The sequence below is a fragment of the Coregonus clupeaformis genome, unplaced genomic scaffold (genome assembly GCF_020615455.1).
Source record: "Coregonus clupeaformis isolate EN_2021a unplaced genomic scaffold, ASM2061545v1 scaf2287, whole genome shotgun sequence".
In the NCBI taxonomy this organism is placed as follows: domain Eukaryota; kingdom Metazoa; phylum Chordata; class Actinopteri; order Salmoniformes; family Salmonidae; genus Coregonus; species Coregonus clupeaformis.
The window spans coordinates 67,140-83,221 of record NW_025535741.1 but is presented as its reverse complement, the minus strand read 5'-3'; the positions used below and the strand labels follow the sequence as shown (position 1 = coordinate 83,221).

The 16,082-nt window shown below is 48.8% G+C and overlaps 2 protein-coding genes across 2 annotated transcripts in view; one reads left to right on the top strand and one right to left on the bottom strand.

The window, feature by feature from the left end:
• Positions 1-654: 654 nt before the first annotated feature.
• On the top strand, positions 655-5,138 carry LOC123488427. The gene is made up of 2 exons (XM_045219338.1): positions 655-4,734; positions 5,015-5,138. The coding sequence occupies exons 1-2, from the start codon at positions 1,115-1,117 to the stop codon at positions 5,136-5,138; spliced, it is 3,744 nt and encodes a 1,247-aa protein (XP_045075273.1). The 5' UTR covers positions 655-1,114.
• Positions 5,139-5,378: 240 nt separating this feature from the next.
• Positions 5,379-16,082, bottom strand: part of rasa3 (RAS p21 protein activator 3) — a gene marked incomplete at its 5' end in the record, with an annotated part of 77,675 nt that continues 66,971 nt past the window's right edge. The window contains 3 exons of the mRNA XM_045219336.1: positions 5,379-7,447; positions 9,137-9,320; positions 9,702-9,805. Of these exons, the coding sequence (XP_045075271.1) occupies positions 7,372-7,447; positions 9,137-9,320; positions 9,702-9,805 (364 nt within the window). The remainder of the gene's footprint in view (positions 7,448-9,136; positions 9,321-9,701; positions 9,806-16,082) is intronic.

The window sequence follows — 16,082 nt, the reverse complement described above, 5'->3', positions numbered from 1 at the left end:
GAACAGAGACAGTATTTAAACCCCTGACTAGAGACCCTGGTAGATTGTAGAGGGACAGAAGAACCGCTCGAGCAGAAATTTAGCTACGCACGTTTACATTACATTTTAGTCATTTAGCAGACGCTCTTATCCAGAGACAGTTGGTCAAGTGCTGGTTAAGCGAGGAGGAGGATTATTTAAGATGCTGTTTGAAGAGGCAGGGTTTCAGATGTTTTGGGAAGATGGACAGGGACTCTGCTGTCCTAGCTTCAGGGGGACGCCAATATGCATACATACAAGCACACACTACACACACACACACACACACTTCCTCTCTCTCTCTCGTGCGCTCTCCATTTAAAGTGGAATGTGTGATATTTAATCAGTTTAAGGACTTCAATTATCACATTGATGGGAGACAGCCGAGATACACTGTAGCCTGATGGCCAAACAGTACCATCATTACACACACCTGTGACCTTTCAACTCCTGGTTTTTCTACTCCTGGTTTGACCAATCAGATACTTCGATGAACCCTTGGGCTCCCATACTGCAAGAAAAACAGACTTATACTAACAACAACATCAAAACACTTATTATAAAAATACATTTATGAACAAAAAGCCACTCAGACAACGAGTTTGCATTAATATTTCCTTCATTTAGTTATTCAAGGACAACAACAACAAAAAAACTCATTTTAAACCATTCAGTTGTTCTGTACAGAGATCCATAATAACAGGCTTCTTCTTAATACTCTTGATATATTTATACAAAATACACGGTTCTCCTTTAGAAGGGGCGTTTTACAAGAGGAAAGTCCTGTAGAGGTGGATTATGGTTATTTCTTGACAATTTGAAGACGCTAGTCGGAAGGTAGAAAACACACTGCTTAATGTCGAGGAGCGTCAAACGTAAAAAAAAAACAACAACACAAAGCTAGAAAAAAAGGACAATGAAAAGACCATTTTGTGGCGTTGGCATGATGGTGTTTAAATGTGTTGTGGAAAACAGTAGCGCTTTTGGAGATGTACAAAAGTATCTCAGCAACGCAGATGACTTGGTTCAGAAATAGAGATGTAGAAAAGATAGTCTGGGTAGCAGTCTGTTTAGCTAGCGTCCCCATTAGGAAACAATGTCAGAGTACAAGGAGTGGAGCGTTATCAGACTGGTAGCCGGACTAGAGAAGAAGATCTGGCATCATGTGGAGCGTTATCTAACCAGACTGGTAGCCGGACTAGAGAAGAAGATCTGGCATCATGTGGAGCGTTATCTAACCAGACTGGTAGCCGGACTAGAGAAGAAGATCTGGCATCATGTGGAGCGTTATCTAACCAGACTGGTAGCCAGACTAGAGAAGAAGATCTGGCATCATGTGGAGCGTTATCTAACCAGACTGGTAGCCGGACTAGAGAAGAAGATCTGGCATCATGTGGAGCGTTATCTAACCAGACTGGTAGCCGGACTAGAGAAGAAGATCTGGCATCATGTGGAGCGTTATCTAACCAGACTGGTAGCCGGACTAGAGAAGAAGATCTGGCATCATGTGGAGCGTTATCTAACCAGACTGGTAGCCGGACTAGAGAAGAAGATCTGGCATCATGTGGAGCGTTATCTAACCAGACTGATAGCCGGACTAGAGAAGAAGATCTGGCATCATGTGGAGCGTTATCTAACCAGACTGGTAGCCGGACTAGAGAAGAAGATCTGGCATCATGTGGAGCGTTATCTAACCAGACTGGTAGCCGGACTAGAGAAGAAGATCTGGCATCATGTGGAGCGTTATCTAACCAGACTGGTAGCCGGACTAGAGAAGAAGATCTGGCATCATGTGGAGCGTTATCTAACCAGACTGGTAGCCGGACTAGAGAAGAAGATCTGGCATCATGTGGAGCGTTATCTAACCAGACTGGTAGCCGGACTAGAGAAGAAGTTCTGGCATCATGTGGAGCGTTATCTAACCAGACTGGTAGCCGGACTAGAGAAGAAGATCTGGCATCATGTGGAGCGTTATCTAACCAGACTGGTAGCCGGACTAGAGAAGAAGATCTGGCATCATGTGGAGCGTTATCTAACCAGACTGGTAGCCGGACTAGAGAAGAAGATCTGGCATCATGTGGAGCGTTATCTAACCAGACTGGTAGCCGGACTAGAGAAGAAGATCTGGCATCATGTGGAGCGTTATCTAACCAGACTGGTAGCCGGACTAGAGAAGAAGATCTGGCATCATGTGGAGCGTTATCTAACCAGACTGGTAGCCGGACTAGAGAAGAAGATCTGGCATCATGTGGAGCGTTATCTAACCAGACTGGTAGCCGGACTAGAGAAGAAGTTCTGGCATCATGTGGAGCGTTATCTAACCAGACTGGTAGCCGGACTAGAGAAGAAGATCTGGCATCATGTGGAGCGTTATCTAACCAGACTGGTAGCCGGACTAGAGAAGAAGATCTGGCATCATGTGGAGCGTTATCTAACCAGACTGGTAGCCGGACTAGAGAAGAAGATCTGGCATCATGTGGAGCGTTATCTAACCAGACTGGTAGCCGGACTAGAGAAGAAGATCTGGCATCATGTGGAGCGTTATCTAACCAGACTGGTAGCCAGACTAGAGAAGAAGTTCTGGCATCATGTGGAGCGTTATCTAACCAGACTGGTAGCCGGACTAGAGAAGAAGATCTGGCATCATGTGGAGCGTTATCTAACCAGACTGGTAGCCGGACTAGAGAAGAAGATCTGGCATCATGTGGAGCGTTATCTAACCAGACTGGTAGCCGGACTAGAGAAGAAGATCTGGCATCATGTGGAGCGTTATCTAACCAGACTGGTAGCCGGACTAGAGAAGAAGATCTGGCATCATGTGGAGCGTTATCTAACCAGACTGGTAGCCGGACTAGAGAAGAAGATCTGGCATCATGTGGAGCGTTATCTAACCAGACTGGTAGCCGGACTAGAGAAGAAGTTCTGGCATCATGTGGAGCGTTATCTAACCAGACTGGTAGCCGGACTAGAGAAGAAGATCTGGCATCATGTGGAGCGTTATCTAACCAGACTGGTAGCCGGACTAGAGAAGAAGATCTGGCATCATGTGGAGCGTTATCTAACCAGACTGGTAGCCGGACTAGAGAAGAAGATCTGGCATCATGTGGAGCGTTATCTAACCAGACTGGTAGCCGGACTAGAGAAGAAGATCTGGCATCATGTGGAGCGTTATCTAACCAGACTGGTAGCCGGACTAGAGAAGAAGATCTGGCATCATGTGGAGCGTTATCTAACCAGACTGGTAGCCGGACTAGAGAAGAAGATCTGGCATCATGTGGAGCGTTATCTAACCAGACTGGTAGCCGGACTAGAGAAGAAGATCTGGCATCATGTGGAGCGTTATCTAACCAGACTGGTAGCCGGACTAGAGAAGAAGATCTGGCATCATGTGGAGCGTTATCTAACCAGACTGGTAGCCGGACTAGAGAAGAAGATCTGGCATCATGTGGAGCGTTATCTAACCAGACTGGTAGCCGGACTAGAGAAGAAGATCTGGCATCATGTGGAGCGTTATCTAACCAGACTGGTAGCCGGACTAGAGAAGAAGATCTGGCATCATGTGGAGCGTTATCTAACCAGACTGGTAGCCGGACTAGAGAAGAAGATCTGGCATCATGTGGAGCGTTATCTAACCAGACTGGTAGCCGGACTAGAGAAGAAGATCTGGCATCATGTGGAGCGTTATCTAACCAGACTGGTAGCCGGACTAGAGAAGAAGATCTGGCATCATGTGGAGCGTTATCTAACCAGACTGGTAGCCGGACTAGAGAAGAAGATCTGGCATCATGTGGAGCGTTATCTAACCAGACTGGTAGCCGGACTAGAGAAGAAGATCTGGCATCATGTGGAGCGTTATCTAACCAGACTGGTAGCCGGACTAGAGAAGAAGATCTGGCATCATGTGGAGCGTTATCTAACCAGACTGGTAGCCGGACTAGAGAAGAAGATCTGGCATCATGTGGAGCGTTATCTAACCAGACTGGTAGCCGGACTAGAGAAGAAGATCTGGCATCATGTGGAGCGTTATCTAACCAGACTGGTAGCCGGACTAGAGAAGAAGATCTGGCATCATGTGGAGCGTTATCTAACCAGACTGGTAGCCGGACTAGAGAAGAAGATCTGGCATCATGTGGAGCGTTATCTAACCAGACTGGTAGCCGGACTAGAGAAGAAGATCTGGCATCATGTGGAGCGTTATCTAACCAGACTGGTAGCCGGACTAGAGAAGAAGATCTGGCATCATGTGGAGCGTTATCTAACCAGACTGGTAGCCGGACTAGAGAAGAAGATCTGGCATCATGTGGAGCGTTATCTAACCAGACTGGTAGCCGGACTAGAGAAGAAGATCTGGCATCATGTGGAGCGTTATCTAACCAGACTGGTAGCCGGACTAGAGAAGAAGATCTGGCATCATGTGGAGCGTTATCTAACCAGACTGGTAGCCGGACTAGAGAAGAAGATCTGGCATCATGTGGAGCGTTATCTAACCAGACTGGTAGCCGGACTAGAGAAGAAGATCTGGCATCATGTGGAGCGTTATCTAACCAGACTGGTAGCCGGACTAGAGAAGAAGATCTGGCATCATGTGGAGCGTTATCTAACCAGACTGGTAGCCGGACTAGAGAAGAAGATCTGGCATCATGTGGAGCGTTATCTAACCAGACTGGTAGCCGGACTAGAGAAGAAGATCTGGCATCATGTGGAGCGTTATCTAACCAGACTGGTAGCCGGACTAGAGAAGAAGTTCTGGCATCATGTGGAGCGTTATCAGACTGGTAGCCGGACTAGAGAAGAAGATCTGGCATCATGTGGAGCGTTATCTAACCAGACTGGTAGCCGGACTAGAGAAGAAGATCTGGCATCATGTGGAGCGTTATCTAACCAGACTGGTAGCCGGACTAGAGAAGAAGATCTGGCATCATGTGGAGCGTTATCTAACCAGACTGGTAGCCGGACTAGAGAAGAAGATCTGGCATCATGTGGAGCGTTATCTAACCAGACTGGTAGCCGGACTAGAGAAGAAGATCTGGCATCATGTGGAGCGTTATCTAACCAGACTGGTAGCCGGACTAGAGAAGAAGATCTGGCATCATGTGGGCTTCTATCTAACAGACTGGTAGCCGGACTACAGAGAGAAGGATCGGCCAGCTAGACTACAGGGAGAATGGATGGCCAGCTAGACTACAGGGAGAATGGATGGCCAGCTAGACTACAGGGAGAATGGATGGCCAGCTAGACTACAGGGAGAATGGATGGCCAGCTAGACTACAGGGAGAATGGATGGCCAGACGAACTGGCAATGGATGGCCGCTAGCTAACCAGAATGGTAGCCGCTAGACTACAGGAGAATGATCTGGCCAGCTAGACTACAGGGAGAATGGATGGCCAGCTAGACTACAGGGGGAATGGATGGCCAGCTAGACTACAGGGAGAATGGATGGCCAGCTAGACTACAGGGAGAATGGATGGCCAGCTAGTTCTGTTTGCCTTGGGCATACCAACCAGTCACCAGGTTAGTTCTGTTCCAATCTCTACACTAGCGGCCCATTTAGAATGCATGCCCCCTACAGGCTACATTGCTAGCGTGTTAAGTGTGATATTGTAACAGAAGTGTTGTTTCGCTAACAAATGGTAACGATGGCTGGCCATATGTACTGTAGTTCTGGCACGGTGTGTTCCAGCAAGGGAGAACCGCATTTCCCACAATGCAGAGAGTGAACCATAATGAGCTGTATCTTCCATAGGCCCTGGACCTGACCAAGGAACTAGATTCACAGCAAGGAGAAGTCTGGAGGAATGCATACAGAACTGGGATTTGTAGTTCTGACCCAGGGTACAGGGTACAGGCCAGGAGGGAGCAGGGAACTACAAACAGCAGAGCCAGGCTCTGAATTAAAAAAACTCCCAACTCTTAACAACAGTTAAAACAGGATGATAAAGATTGTAAATGAAGGCTGCAGTAATCATGGAGTCAGTTGAACAGCTCTGGTCCTTTTATGGTCGCTGACTAACTACCTGACTGTCCGCTTCCTCTGTCATCGTCTCTGCCTGGAGGGAGGGGCTAATCTGCTTCCTCTGTCATCGTCTCTGCCTGGAGGGAGGGGCTAATCTGCTTCCTCTGTCATCGTCTCTCCCTGGAGGGAGGGGCTAATCTGCTTCCTCTGTCATCGTCTCTCCCTGGAGGGAGGGGCTAATCTGCTTCCTCTGTCATCGTCTCTCCCTGGAGGGAGGGGCTAATCTGCTTCCTCTGTCATCGTCTCTCCCCTGGAGGGAGGGGCTAATCTGCTTCCTCTGTCATCGTCTCTCCCTGGAGGGGGGGGCTAATCTGCTTCCTCTGTCATCGTCTCTCCCTGGAGGGAGGGGCTAATCTGCTTCCTCTGTCATCGTCTCTCCCTGGAGGGAGGGGCTAATCTGCTTCCTCTGTCATCGTCTCTCCCTGGAGGGAGGGGCTAATCTGCTTCCTCTGTCATCGTCTCTCCCTGGAGGGAGGGGCTAATCTGCTTCCTCTGTCATCGTCTCTCCCTGGAGGGAAGGGGCTAATCTGCTTCCTCTGTCATCGTCTCTCCCTGGAGGGAGGGGCTAATCTGCTTCCTCTGTCATCGTCTCTCCCTGGAGGGAGGGGCTAATCTGCTTCCTCTGTCATCGTCTCTCCCTGGAGGGAGGGGCTAATCTGCTTCCTCTGTCATCGTCTCTCCCTGGAGGGAGGGGCTAATCTGCTTCCTCTGTCATCGTCTCTCCCTGGAGGGAGGGGCTAATCTGCTTCCTCTGTCATCGTCTCTCCCTGGAGGGAGGGGCTAATCTGCTTCCTCTGTCATCGTCTCTCCCTGGAGGGAGGGGCTAAACCCACACATGGTGGGACGGACCAGCCCCCCAAGCCAACAGTCTTTCAACCCAGAGTTTGGTCTGTGTGACTTGAAATACAAAGGATTTTTTTTTTTTTTTTTTACACCAATAATATATCACTTAAACCATTTTGTTATCAAACATTACAAAACAAGAGCAATAAAATATGATTGTTTAAAAATGTGCTGAGGCGGTGTGTCCGTTGTGGGTTAAAGTGCGTGGTCACTGGTACACCGACAGTCCAGAGAAAAACAGTTTGTTTTAGCACATCATCATAGAAAATAAAACCTATAGACGCTGGATAGATTCTCTCTCTCTCTCTCTCTCTCTCTCTCTCTCTCTCTCTCTCTCTCTCTCTCTTCTACCCGATTTGACCTCGGCTCTGAGTGTCCGTGTTCTGAAATATGCACCATGGGAAGCCGTGGACCAGGAGTAACCAGGAAGTGTTGCTAGGTCTCAGGTCATCGGGGGTGGAGCTCTGCGCCCCATGGCAGTGGTTGGTAGGTGGGGCTAGATGGAATAGGTGGAGCATTCAGACTGCTGGCGGATGTAGCACTGACAACTCTTGTCTCCGATTGGATGTTCCCTGCGGAACACAGAGAAGAGGGGTGTGGTCAGGAGGGTGAAATGTTACAGAACATTATTACAGAGTGACTGTGTGTGTGACTGTGTGTGTGACTGTGTGTGTGTGACTGTGTGTGTGTGTGTGTGTGTGACTGTGTGTATGACTCTGTGTGTGTGTGACTGTGTGTGTGTGACTGTGTGTGTGTGACTGCATGTGTGTGTGTTTGTTTGTGACTGTGTGAGTGACTGTGTGAGTGAATGTGTGTCTAACAGTGTGAGTGACTGTGTGAGTGACTGTGTGTGTGTGTATGACTGTGTGAGTGACTGTGTGAGTGAATGTTGTGTTGTGTTGTGTGGATTCTGTGTGGTTAACATCACCACACTGAGCCTTCATGACCGTCAGTACTGTCCCGGACCAGACCCAGTGGTTAACATCACCACACTGAGCCTTCATGACCGTCAGTACTGTCCCGGACCAGACCCAGTGGTTAACATCACCACACTGACCCTTCATGACCGTCAGTACTGTCCCGGACCAGACCCAGTGGTTAACACCACCACACTGACCCTTCATGACCGTCAGTACTGTCCCGGACCAGACCCAGTGGTTAACATCACCACACGGACCCTTCATGACCGTCAGTACTGTCCCAGACCAGACCCAGTGGTTAACATCACCACACTGACCCTTCATGACCGTCAGTACTGTCCCCGGACCAGACCCAGTGGTTAACATCACCACACGGAGCCTTCATGACCGTCAGTACTGTCCCGGACCAGACCCAGTGGTTAACATCACCACACTGACCCTTCATGACCGTCAGTACTGTCCCCGGACCAGACCCAGTGGTTAACATCACCACACTGACCCTTCATGACCGTCAGTACTGTCCCGGACCAGACCCAGTGGTTAACACCACCACACGGAGCCTTCATGACCGTCAGTACTGTCCCGGACCAGACCCAGTGGTTAACACCACCACACGGAGCCTTCATGACCGTCAGTACTGTCCCGGACCAGACCCAGTGGTTAACATCACCACACAGAGCCTTCATGACCGTCAGTACTGTCCCGGACCAGACCCAGTGGTTAACATCACCACACTGACCCTTCATGACCGTCAGTACTGTCCCGGACCAGACCCAGTGGTTAACATCACCACACTGACCCTTCATGACCGTCAGTACTGTCCCGGACCAGACCCAGTGGTTAACATCACCACACTGACCCTTCATGACCGTCAGTACTGTCCCCGGACCAGACCCAGTGGTTAACATCACCACACTGAGCCCTTCACGACCGTCAGTACTGTCCCCGGACCAGACCCAGTGGTTAACATCACCACACTGACCCTTCATGACCGTCAGTACTGTCCCGGACCAGACCCAGTGGTTAACACCACCACACAGAGCCTTCATGACCGTCAGTACTGTCCCGGACCAGACCCAGTGGTTAACACCACCACACTGACCCTTCATGACCGTCAGTACTGTCCCGGACCAGACCCAGTGGTTAACATCACCACACTGACCCTTCATGACCGTCAGTACTGTCCCGGACCAGACCCAGTGGTTAACATCACCACACTGACCCTTCATGACCGTCAGTACTGTCCCGGACCAGACCCAGTGGTTAACATCACCACACTGACCCTTCATGACCGTCAGTACCGTCCCGGACCAGACCCAGCCACAGTAGAATGAGACTTACTGGCTGCCGATCTTGGTGTTCCTGTACACGTCTCGTTTGTACTTGGTGTGCTGCTGCTCCAGTGTTTGAACAGAGGAGATGATGACCTTCAGGGTCTTATAGGTCTCCTGGGGGTCGTCGATGAGGAAGCTGGAATACTCCTCCTGCTCCGGACCGTCATATACTGATCTGCTGCCACAGGCCTCTGGAGGGGGGAGGAGACTATGGTCAGACAGAGACAATCACACACACACACACCACGCACGCACACACACACACACACACACACACACAGCGCACACACACACACACACACACACACACACACACACACACACACACACACACACACACACACACACACACACACACACACACACAGACACACACACACACACAGAGACACACACACACACACACACACACACACACACAGAGACACACACACACAGAGACACACACACACACACACACACACAGAGACACACACACAGAGACACACACACACACACAGAGACAATCACACACGCACGCACGCACACACACACACACACACACACACACACACACAATCTGTATATCTGACCTTGCATATTGACCAGTTTGTTCATGTAGGTGCTGAACAGGGAGTAGATTCTCTCTGCCTCTCTGTCTCCGTCCACGTTCAGCTGAATGTTGGCTGGGAGGCCCCTGAGACACAGACACAACAACACCATGAGTACCGTTCTCCACATAGACCACAGATATCTCAACACCATGAGTACCGTTCTCCACATAGACCACAGATATCTCAACACCATGAGTACCGTTCTCCCCATAGACCACAGATATCTCAACACCATGAGTACCGTTCTCCACATAGACCACAGATATCTCAACACCATGAGTACCGTTCTCCACATAGACCACAGATATCTCAACACCATGAGTACCGTTCTCCACATAGACCACAGATATCTCAACACCATGAGTACCGTTCTCCCCATAGACCACAGATATCTCAACACCATGAGTACCGTTCTCCCCATAGACCACAGATATCTCAACACCATGAGTACCGTTCTCCACATAGACCACAGATATCTCAACACCATGAGTACCGTTCTCCACATAGACCACAGATATCTCAACACCATGAGTACCGTTCTCCACATAGACCACAGATATCTCAACACCATGAGTACCGTTCTCCCCATAGACCACAGATATCTCAACACCATGAGTACCGTTCTCCACATAGACCACAGATATCTCAACACCATGAGTACCGTTCTCCACATAGACCACAGATATCTCAACACCATGAGTACCGTTCTCCACATAGACCACAGATATCTCAACACCATGAGTACCGTTCTCCCCATAGACCACAGATATCTCAACACCATGAGTACCGTTCTCCACATAGACCACAGATATCTCAACACCATGAGTACCGTTCTCCACATAGACCACAGATATCTCAACACCATGAGTACCGTTCTCCCCATAGACCACAGATATCTCAACACCATGAGTACCGTTCTCCACATAGACCACAGATATCTCAACACCATGAGTACCGTTCTCCCCATAGACCACAGATTATCTCAACACCATGAGTACCGTTCTCCACATAGACCACAGATATCTCAACACCATGAGTACCGTTCTCCCCATAGACCACAGATATCTCAACACCATGAGTACCGTTCTCCCCATAGACCACAGATATCTCAACACCATGAGTACCGTTCTCCACATAGACCACAGATATCTCAACACCATGAGTACCGTTCTCCCCATAGACCACAGATATCTCAACACCATGAGTACCGTTCTCCACATAGACCACAGATATCTCAACACCATGAGTACCGTTCTCCCCATAGACCACAGATATCTCAACACCATGAGTACCGTTCTCCCCATAGACCACAGATATCTCAACACCATGAGTACCGTTCTCCACATAGACCACAGATATCTCAACACCATGAGTACCGTTCTCCCCATAGACCACAGATATCTCAACACCATGAGTACCGTTCTCCACATAGACCACAGATATCTCAACACCATGAGTACCGTTCTCCACATAGACCACAGATATCTCAACACCATGAGTACCGTTCTCCCCATAGACCACAGATATCTCAACACCATGAGTACCGTTCTCCCCATAGACCACAGATATCTCAACACCATGAGTACCGTTCTCCACATAGACCACAGATATCTCAACACCATGAGTACCGTTCTCCACATAGACCACAGATATCTCAACACCATGAGTACCGTTCTCCACATAGACCACAGATATCTCAACACCATGAGTACCGTTCTCCACATAGACCACAGATATCTCAACACCATGAGTACCGTTCTCCACATAGACCACAGATATCTCAGTTCAATATCAAGGACAAAACACAGTCACGTCAAAGAGAGAGTAAGAGATGAAGGTGAGAGACGGACAGTAGTCTAACTGATGATGCTGAACTGAAGTGGCGCGGTCAAATCTACCCCTTCACTGACCCACTACAGGGTTAAATCTACCCCTTCACTGACCCACTACAGGGTCAAATCTACCCCTTCACTGACCCACTACAGGGTCAAATCTACCCCTTCACTGACCCACTACAGGGTTAAATCTACCCCTTCACTGACCCACTACAGGGTCAAATCTACCCCTTCACTGACCCACTACAGGGTCAAATCTACCCCTTCACTGACCCACTACAGGGTCAAATCTACCCCTTCACTGACCCACTACAGGGTTAAATCTACCCCTTCACTGACCCACTACAGGGTTAAATCTACCCCTTCATTGACCCACTACAGGGTCAAATCTACCCCTTCACTGACCCACTACAGGGTCAAATCTACCCCTTCACTGACCCACTACAGGGTCAAATCTACCCCTTCACTGACCCACTACAGGGTCAAATCTACCCCTTCACTGACCCACTACAGGGTTAAATCTACCCCTTCACTGACCCACTACAGGGTTACATCTATCCCTTCACTGACCCACTACAGGGTCAAATTTACCCCTTCACTGACCCACTACAGGGTCAAATCTACCCCTTCACTGACCCACTACAGGGTCAAATCTACCCCTTCACTGACCCACTACAGGGTTAAATCTACCCCTTCACTGACCCACTACAGGGTTACATCTATCCCTTCACTGACCCACTACAGGGTCAAATTTACCCCTTCACTGACCCACTACAGGGTCAAATCTACCCATTCACTGACCCACTACAGGGTCAAACCTACCCCTTCACTGACCCACTACAGGGTTAAATATATCCCTTCACTGACCCACTACAGGGTTAAATCTACCCCTTCACTGACCCACTACAGGGTTAAATCTACCCCTTCACTGACCCACTACAGGGTTAAATCTACCCCTTCACTGACCCACTACAGGGTTAAATCTACCCCTTCACTGACCCACTACAGGGTCAAATCTACCCCTTCACTGACCCACTACAGGGTCAAATCTACCCCTTCACTGACCCACTACAGGGTCAAATCTACCCCTTCACTGACCCACTACAGGGTCAAATCTACCCCTTCACTGACCCACTACAGGGTCAAATCTACCCCTTCACTGACCCACTACAGGGTTAAATCTACCCCTTCACTGACCCACTACAGGGTCAAATCTACCCATTCACTGACCCACTACAGGGTTAAATCTACCCCTTCACTGACCCACTACAGGGTTAAATCTACCCCTTCACTGACCCACTACAGGGTCAAATCTACCCCTTCACTGACCCACTACAGGGTCAAATCTACCCCTTCACTGACCCACTACAGGGTTAAATCTACCCCTTCACTGACCCACTACAGGGTCAAATCTACCCCTTCACTGACCCACTACAGGGTTAAATCTACCCCTTCACTGACCCACTACAGGGTTAAATCTACCCCTTCACTGACCCACTACAGGGTCAAACCTACCCATTCACTGACCCACTACAGGGTTAAATCTACCCCTTCACTGACCCACTACAGGGTCAAATCTACCCATTCACTGACCCACTACAGGGTCAAATCTACCCCTTCACTGACCCACTACAGGGTTAAATCTACCCCTTCACTGACCCACTACAGGGTTAAATCTACCCCTTCACTGACCCACTACAGGGTCAAATCTACCCCTTCACTGACCCACTACAGGGTCAAATCTACCCCTTCACTGACCCACTACAGGGTTAAATCTACCCCTTCACTGACCCACTACAGGGTTAAATCTACCCCTTCACTGACCCACTATGGGGTCAAATCTACCCCTTCACTGACCCACTACAGGGTTAAACCTACCCCTTCACTGACCCACTACAGGGTTAAATCTACCCCTTCACTGACCCACTACAGGGTTAAATCTACCCCTTCACTGACCCACTACAGGGTTAAATCTACCCCTTCACTGACCCACTACAGGGTTAAATCTACCCCTTCACTGACCCACTACAGGGTTAAATCTACCCCTTCACTGACCCACTACAGGGTTAAATCTACCCCTTCACTGACCCACTACAGGGTCAAATCTACCCCTTCACTGACCCACTACAGGGTCAAATCTACCCCTTCACTGACCCACTACAGGGTTAAATCTACCCCTTCACTGACCCACTACAGGGTCAAATCTACCCCTTCACTGACCCACTACAGGGTCAAATCTACCCCTTCACTGACCCACTACAGGGTCAAATCTACCCCTTCACTGACCCACTACAGGGTCAAATCTACCCCTTCACTGACCCACTACAGGGTTAAATCTACCCCTTCACTGACCCACTACAGGGTCAAATCTACCTCTTCACTGACCCACTACAGGGTCAAATCTACCTCTTCACTGACCCACTACAGGGTTAAATCTACCCCTTCACTGACCCACTACAGGGTCAAATCTACCTCTTCACTGACCCACTAGAGGGTCAAATCTACCCCTTCACTGACCCACTACAGGGTCAAATCTACCCCTTCACTGACCCACTACAGGGTCAAATCTACCCCTTCACTGACCCACTACAGGGTCAAATCTACCCCTTCACTGACCCACTACAGGGTTAAATCTACCCCTTCACTGACCCACTACAGGGTCAAATCTACCTCTTCACTGACCCACTACAGGGTCAAATCTACCCCTTCACTGACCCACTACAGGGTTAAATCTACCCCTTCACTGACCCACTACAGGGTTAAATCTATCCCTTCACTGACCCACTACAGGGTCAAATCTACCTCTTCACTGACCCACTACAGGGTCAAATCTACCCCTTCACTGACCCACTACAGGGTTAAATCTACCCCTTCACTGACCCACTACAGGGTTAAATCTACCCCTTCACTGACCCACTACAGGGTCAAATCTACCTCTTCACTGACCCACTACAGGGTTAAATCTACCCCTTCACTGACCCACTACAGGGTCAAATCTACCTCTTCACTGACCCACTACAGGGTCAAATCTACCCCTTCACTGACCCACTACAGGGTCAAATCTACCCCTTCACTGACCCACTACAGGGTCAAATCTACCCCTTCACTGACCCACTACAGGGTCAAATCTACCCCTTCACTGACCCACTACAGGGTTAAATCTACCCCTTCACTGACCCACTACAGGGTCAAATCTACCTCTTCACTGACCCACTACAGGGTCAAATCTACCCCTTCACTGACCCACTACAGGGTCAAATCTACCACTTCACTGACCCACTACAGGGTCAAATCTACCCCTTCACTGACCCACTACAGGGTCAAACCTACCCCTTCACTGACCCACTACAGGGTCAAATCTACCCCTTCACTGACCCACTACAGGGTTAAATCTACCCCTTCACTGACCCACTACAGGGTCAAATCTACCCCTTCACTGACCCACTACACTGACCCACTACAGGGTCAAACCTACCCCTTCACTGACCCACTACAGGGTTAAATCTACCCCTTCACTGACCCACTACAGGGTTAAATCTACCCCTTCACTGACCCACTACAGGGTTAAACCTACCCCTTCACTGACCCACTACAGGGTTAAATCTACCCCTTCACTGACCCACTACAGGGTCAAATCTACCCCTTCACTGACCCACTACAGGGTTAAATCTACCTCTTCACTGACCCACTACAGGGTTAAATCTACCCCTTCACTGACCCACTACAGGGTCAAATCTACCCCTTCACTGACCCACTACAGGGTTAAATCTACCCCTTCACTGACCCACTACAGGGTCAAATCTACCCCTTCACTGACCCACTACAGGGTTAAACCTACCCCTTCACTGACCCACTACAGGGTTAAATCTACCCCTTCACTGACCCACTACAGGGTTAAATCTACCCCTTCACTGACCCACTACAGGGTTAAATCTACCCCTTCACTGACCCACTACAGGGTCAAATCTACCTCTTCACTGACCCACTACAGGGTTAAATCTACCTGACATAAATTTGCCTGTGAATAAATAAAATGAGATCTATCATAAATCAGCCACAAAAGCAAATGTATGCAAAGATAAAACAGATATAATTGGAAACCTCAAAAAGAGAAATGGTTTGATGCCGAATGTAATCTCATAAGGAAAAAATGTAGATCTTTATCAAATAGAAAACATCACCAACCACAGGACAGAGACGTTGGGCAAGAATATTGTGACACATCGAAAGATTACAAACAAAACCTAAGACGGAGGAAACGGAAGCATTTTGAGAACACTCTGAAAGAGACTGAAGACTCCATCGATGGAAACCAGTTCTGGTCTAAATGGAAAACAGAGGAATGGCAACATTTGGAAAGATCATTTGGAAAGTCTCTGGAATAATACCTTCAGAAGACTTTACTTTAAACTAAAGTTTAAAAATCAGTGCCTCTGGTGGATTTGGTCTGGCAGTGAATGAATTAAAAGAAAAAGCCTGCAAAACATTTAAAAAATAAATATTCCTATCCAAATCCGGTGCAAAA

Excerpts from the sequence above, each read along its gene's own strand:
- LOC123488427 (XM_045219338.1), top strand. The coding sequence starts at position 1,115 with ATGTCAGAGTACAAGGAGTGGAGCGTTATCAGACTGGTAGCCGGACTA. Across the intron at positions 4,735-5,014 it reads CATGTGGAGCGTTATCTAAC|CAGACTGGTAGCCGGACTAG; the intron begins CAGACTGGTAGC and ends GCGTTATCTAAC.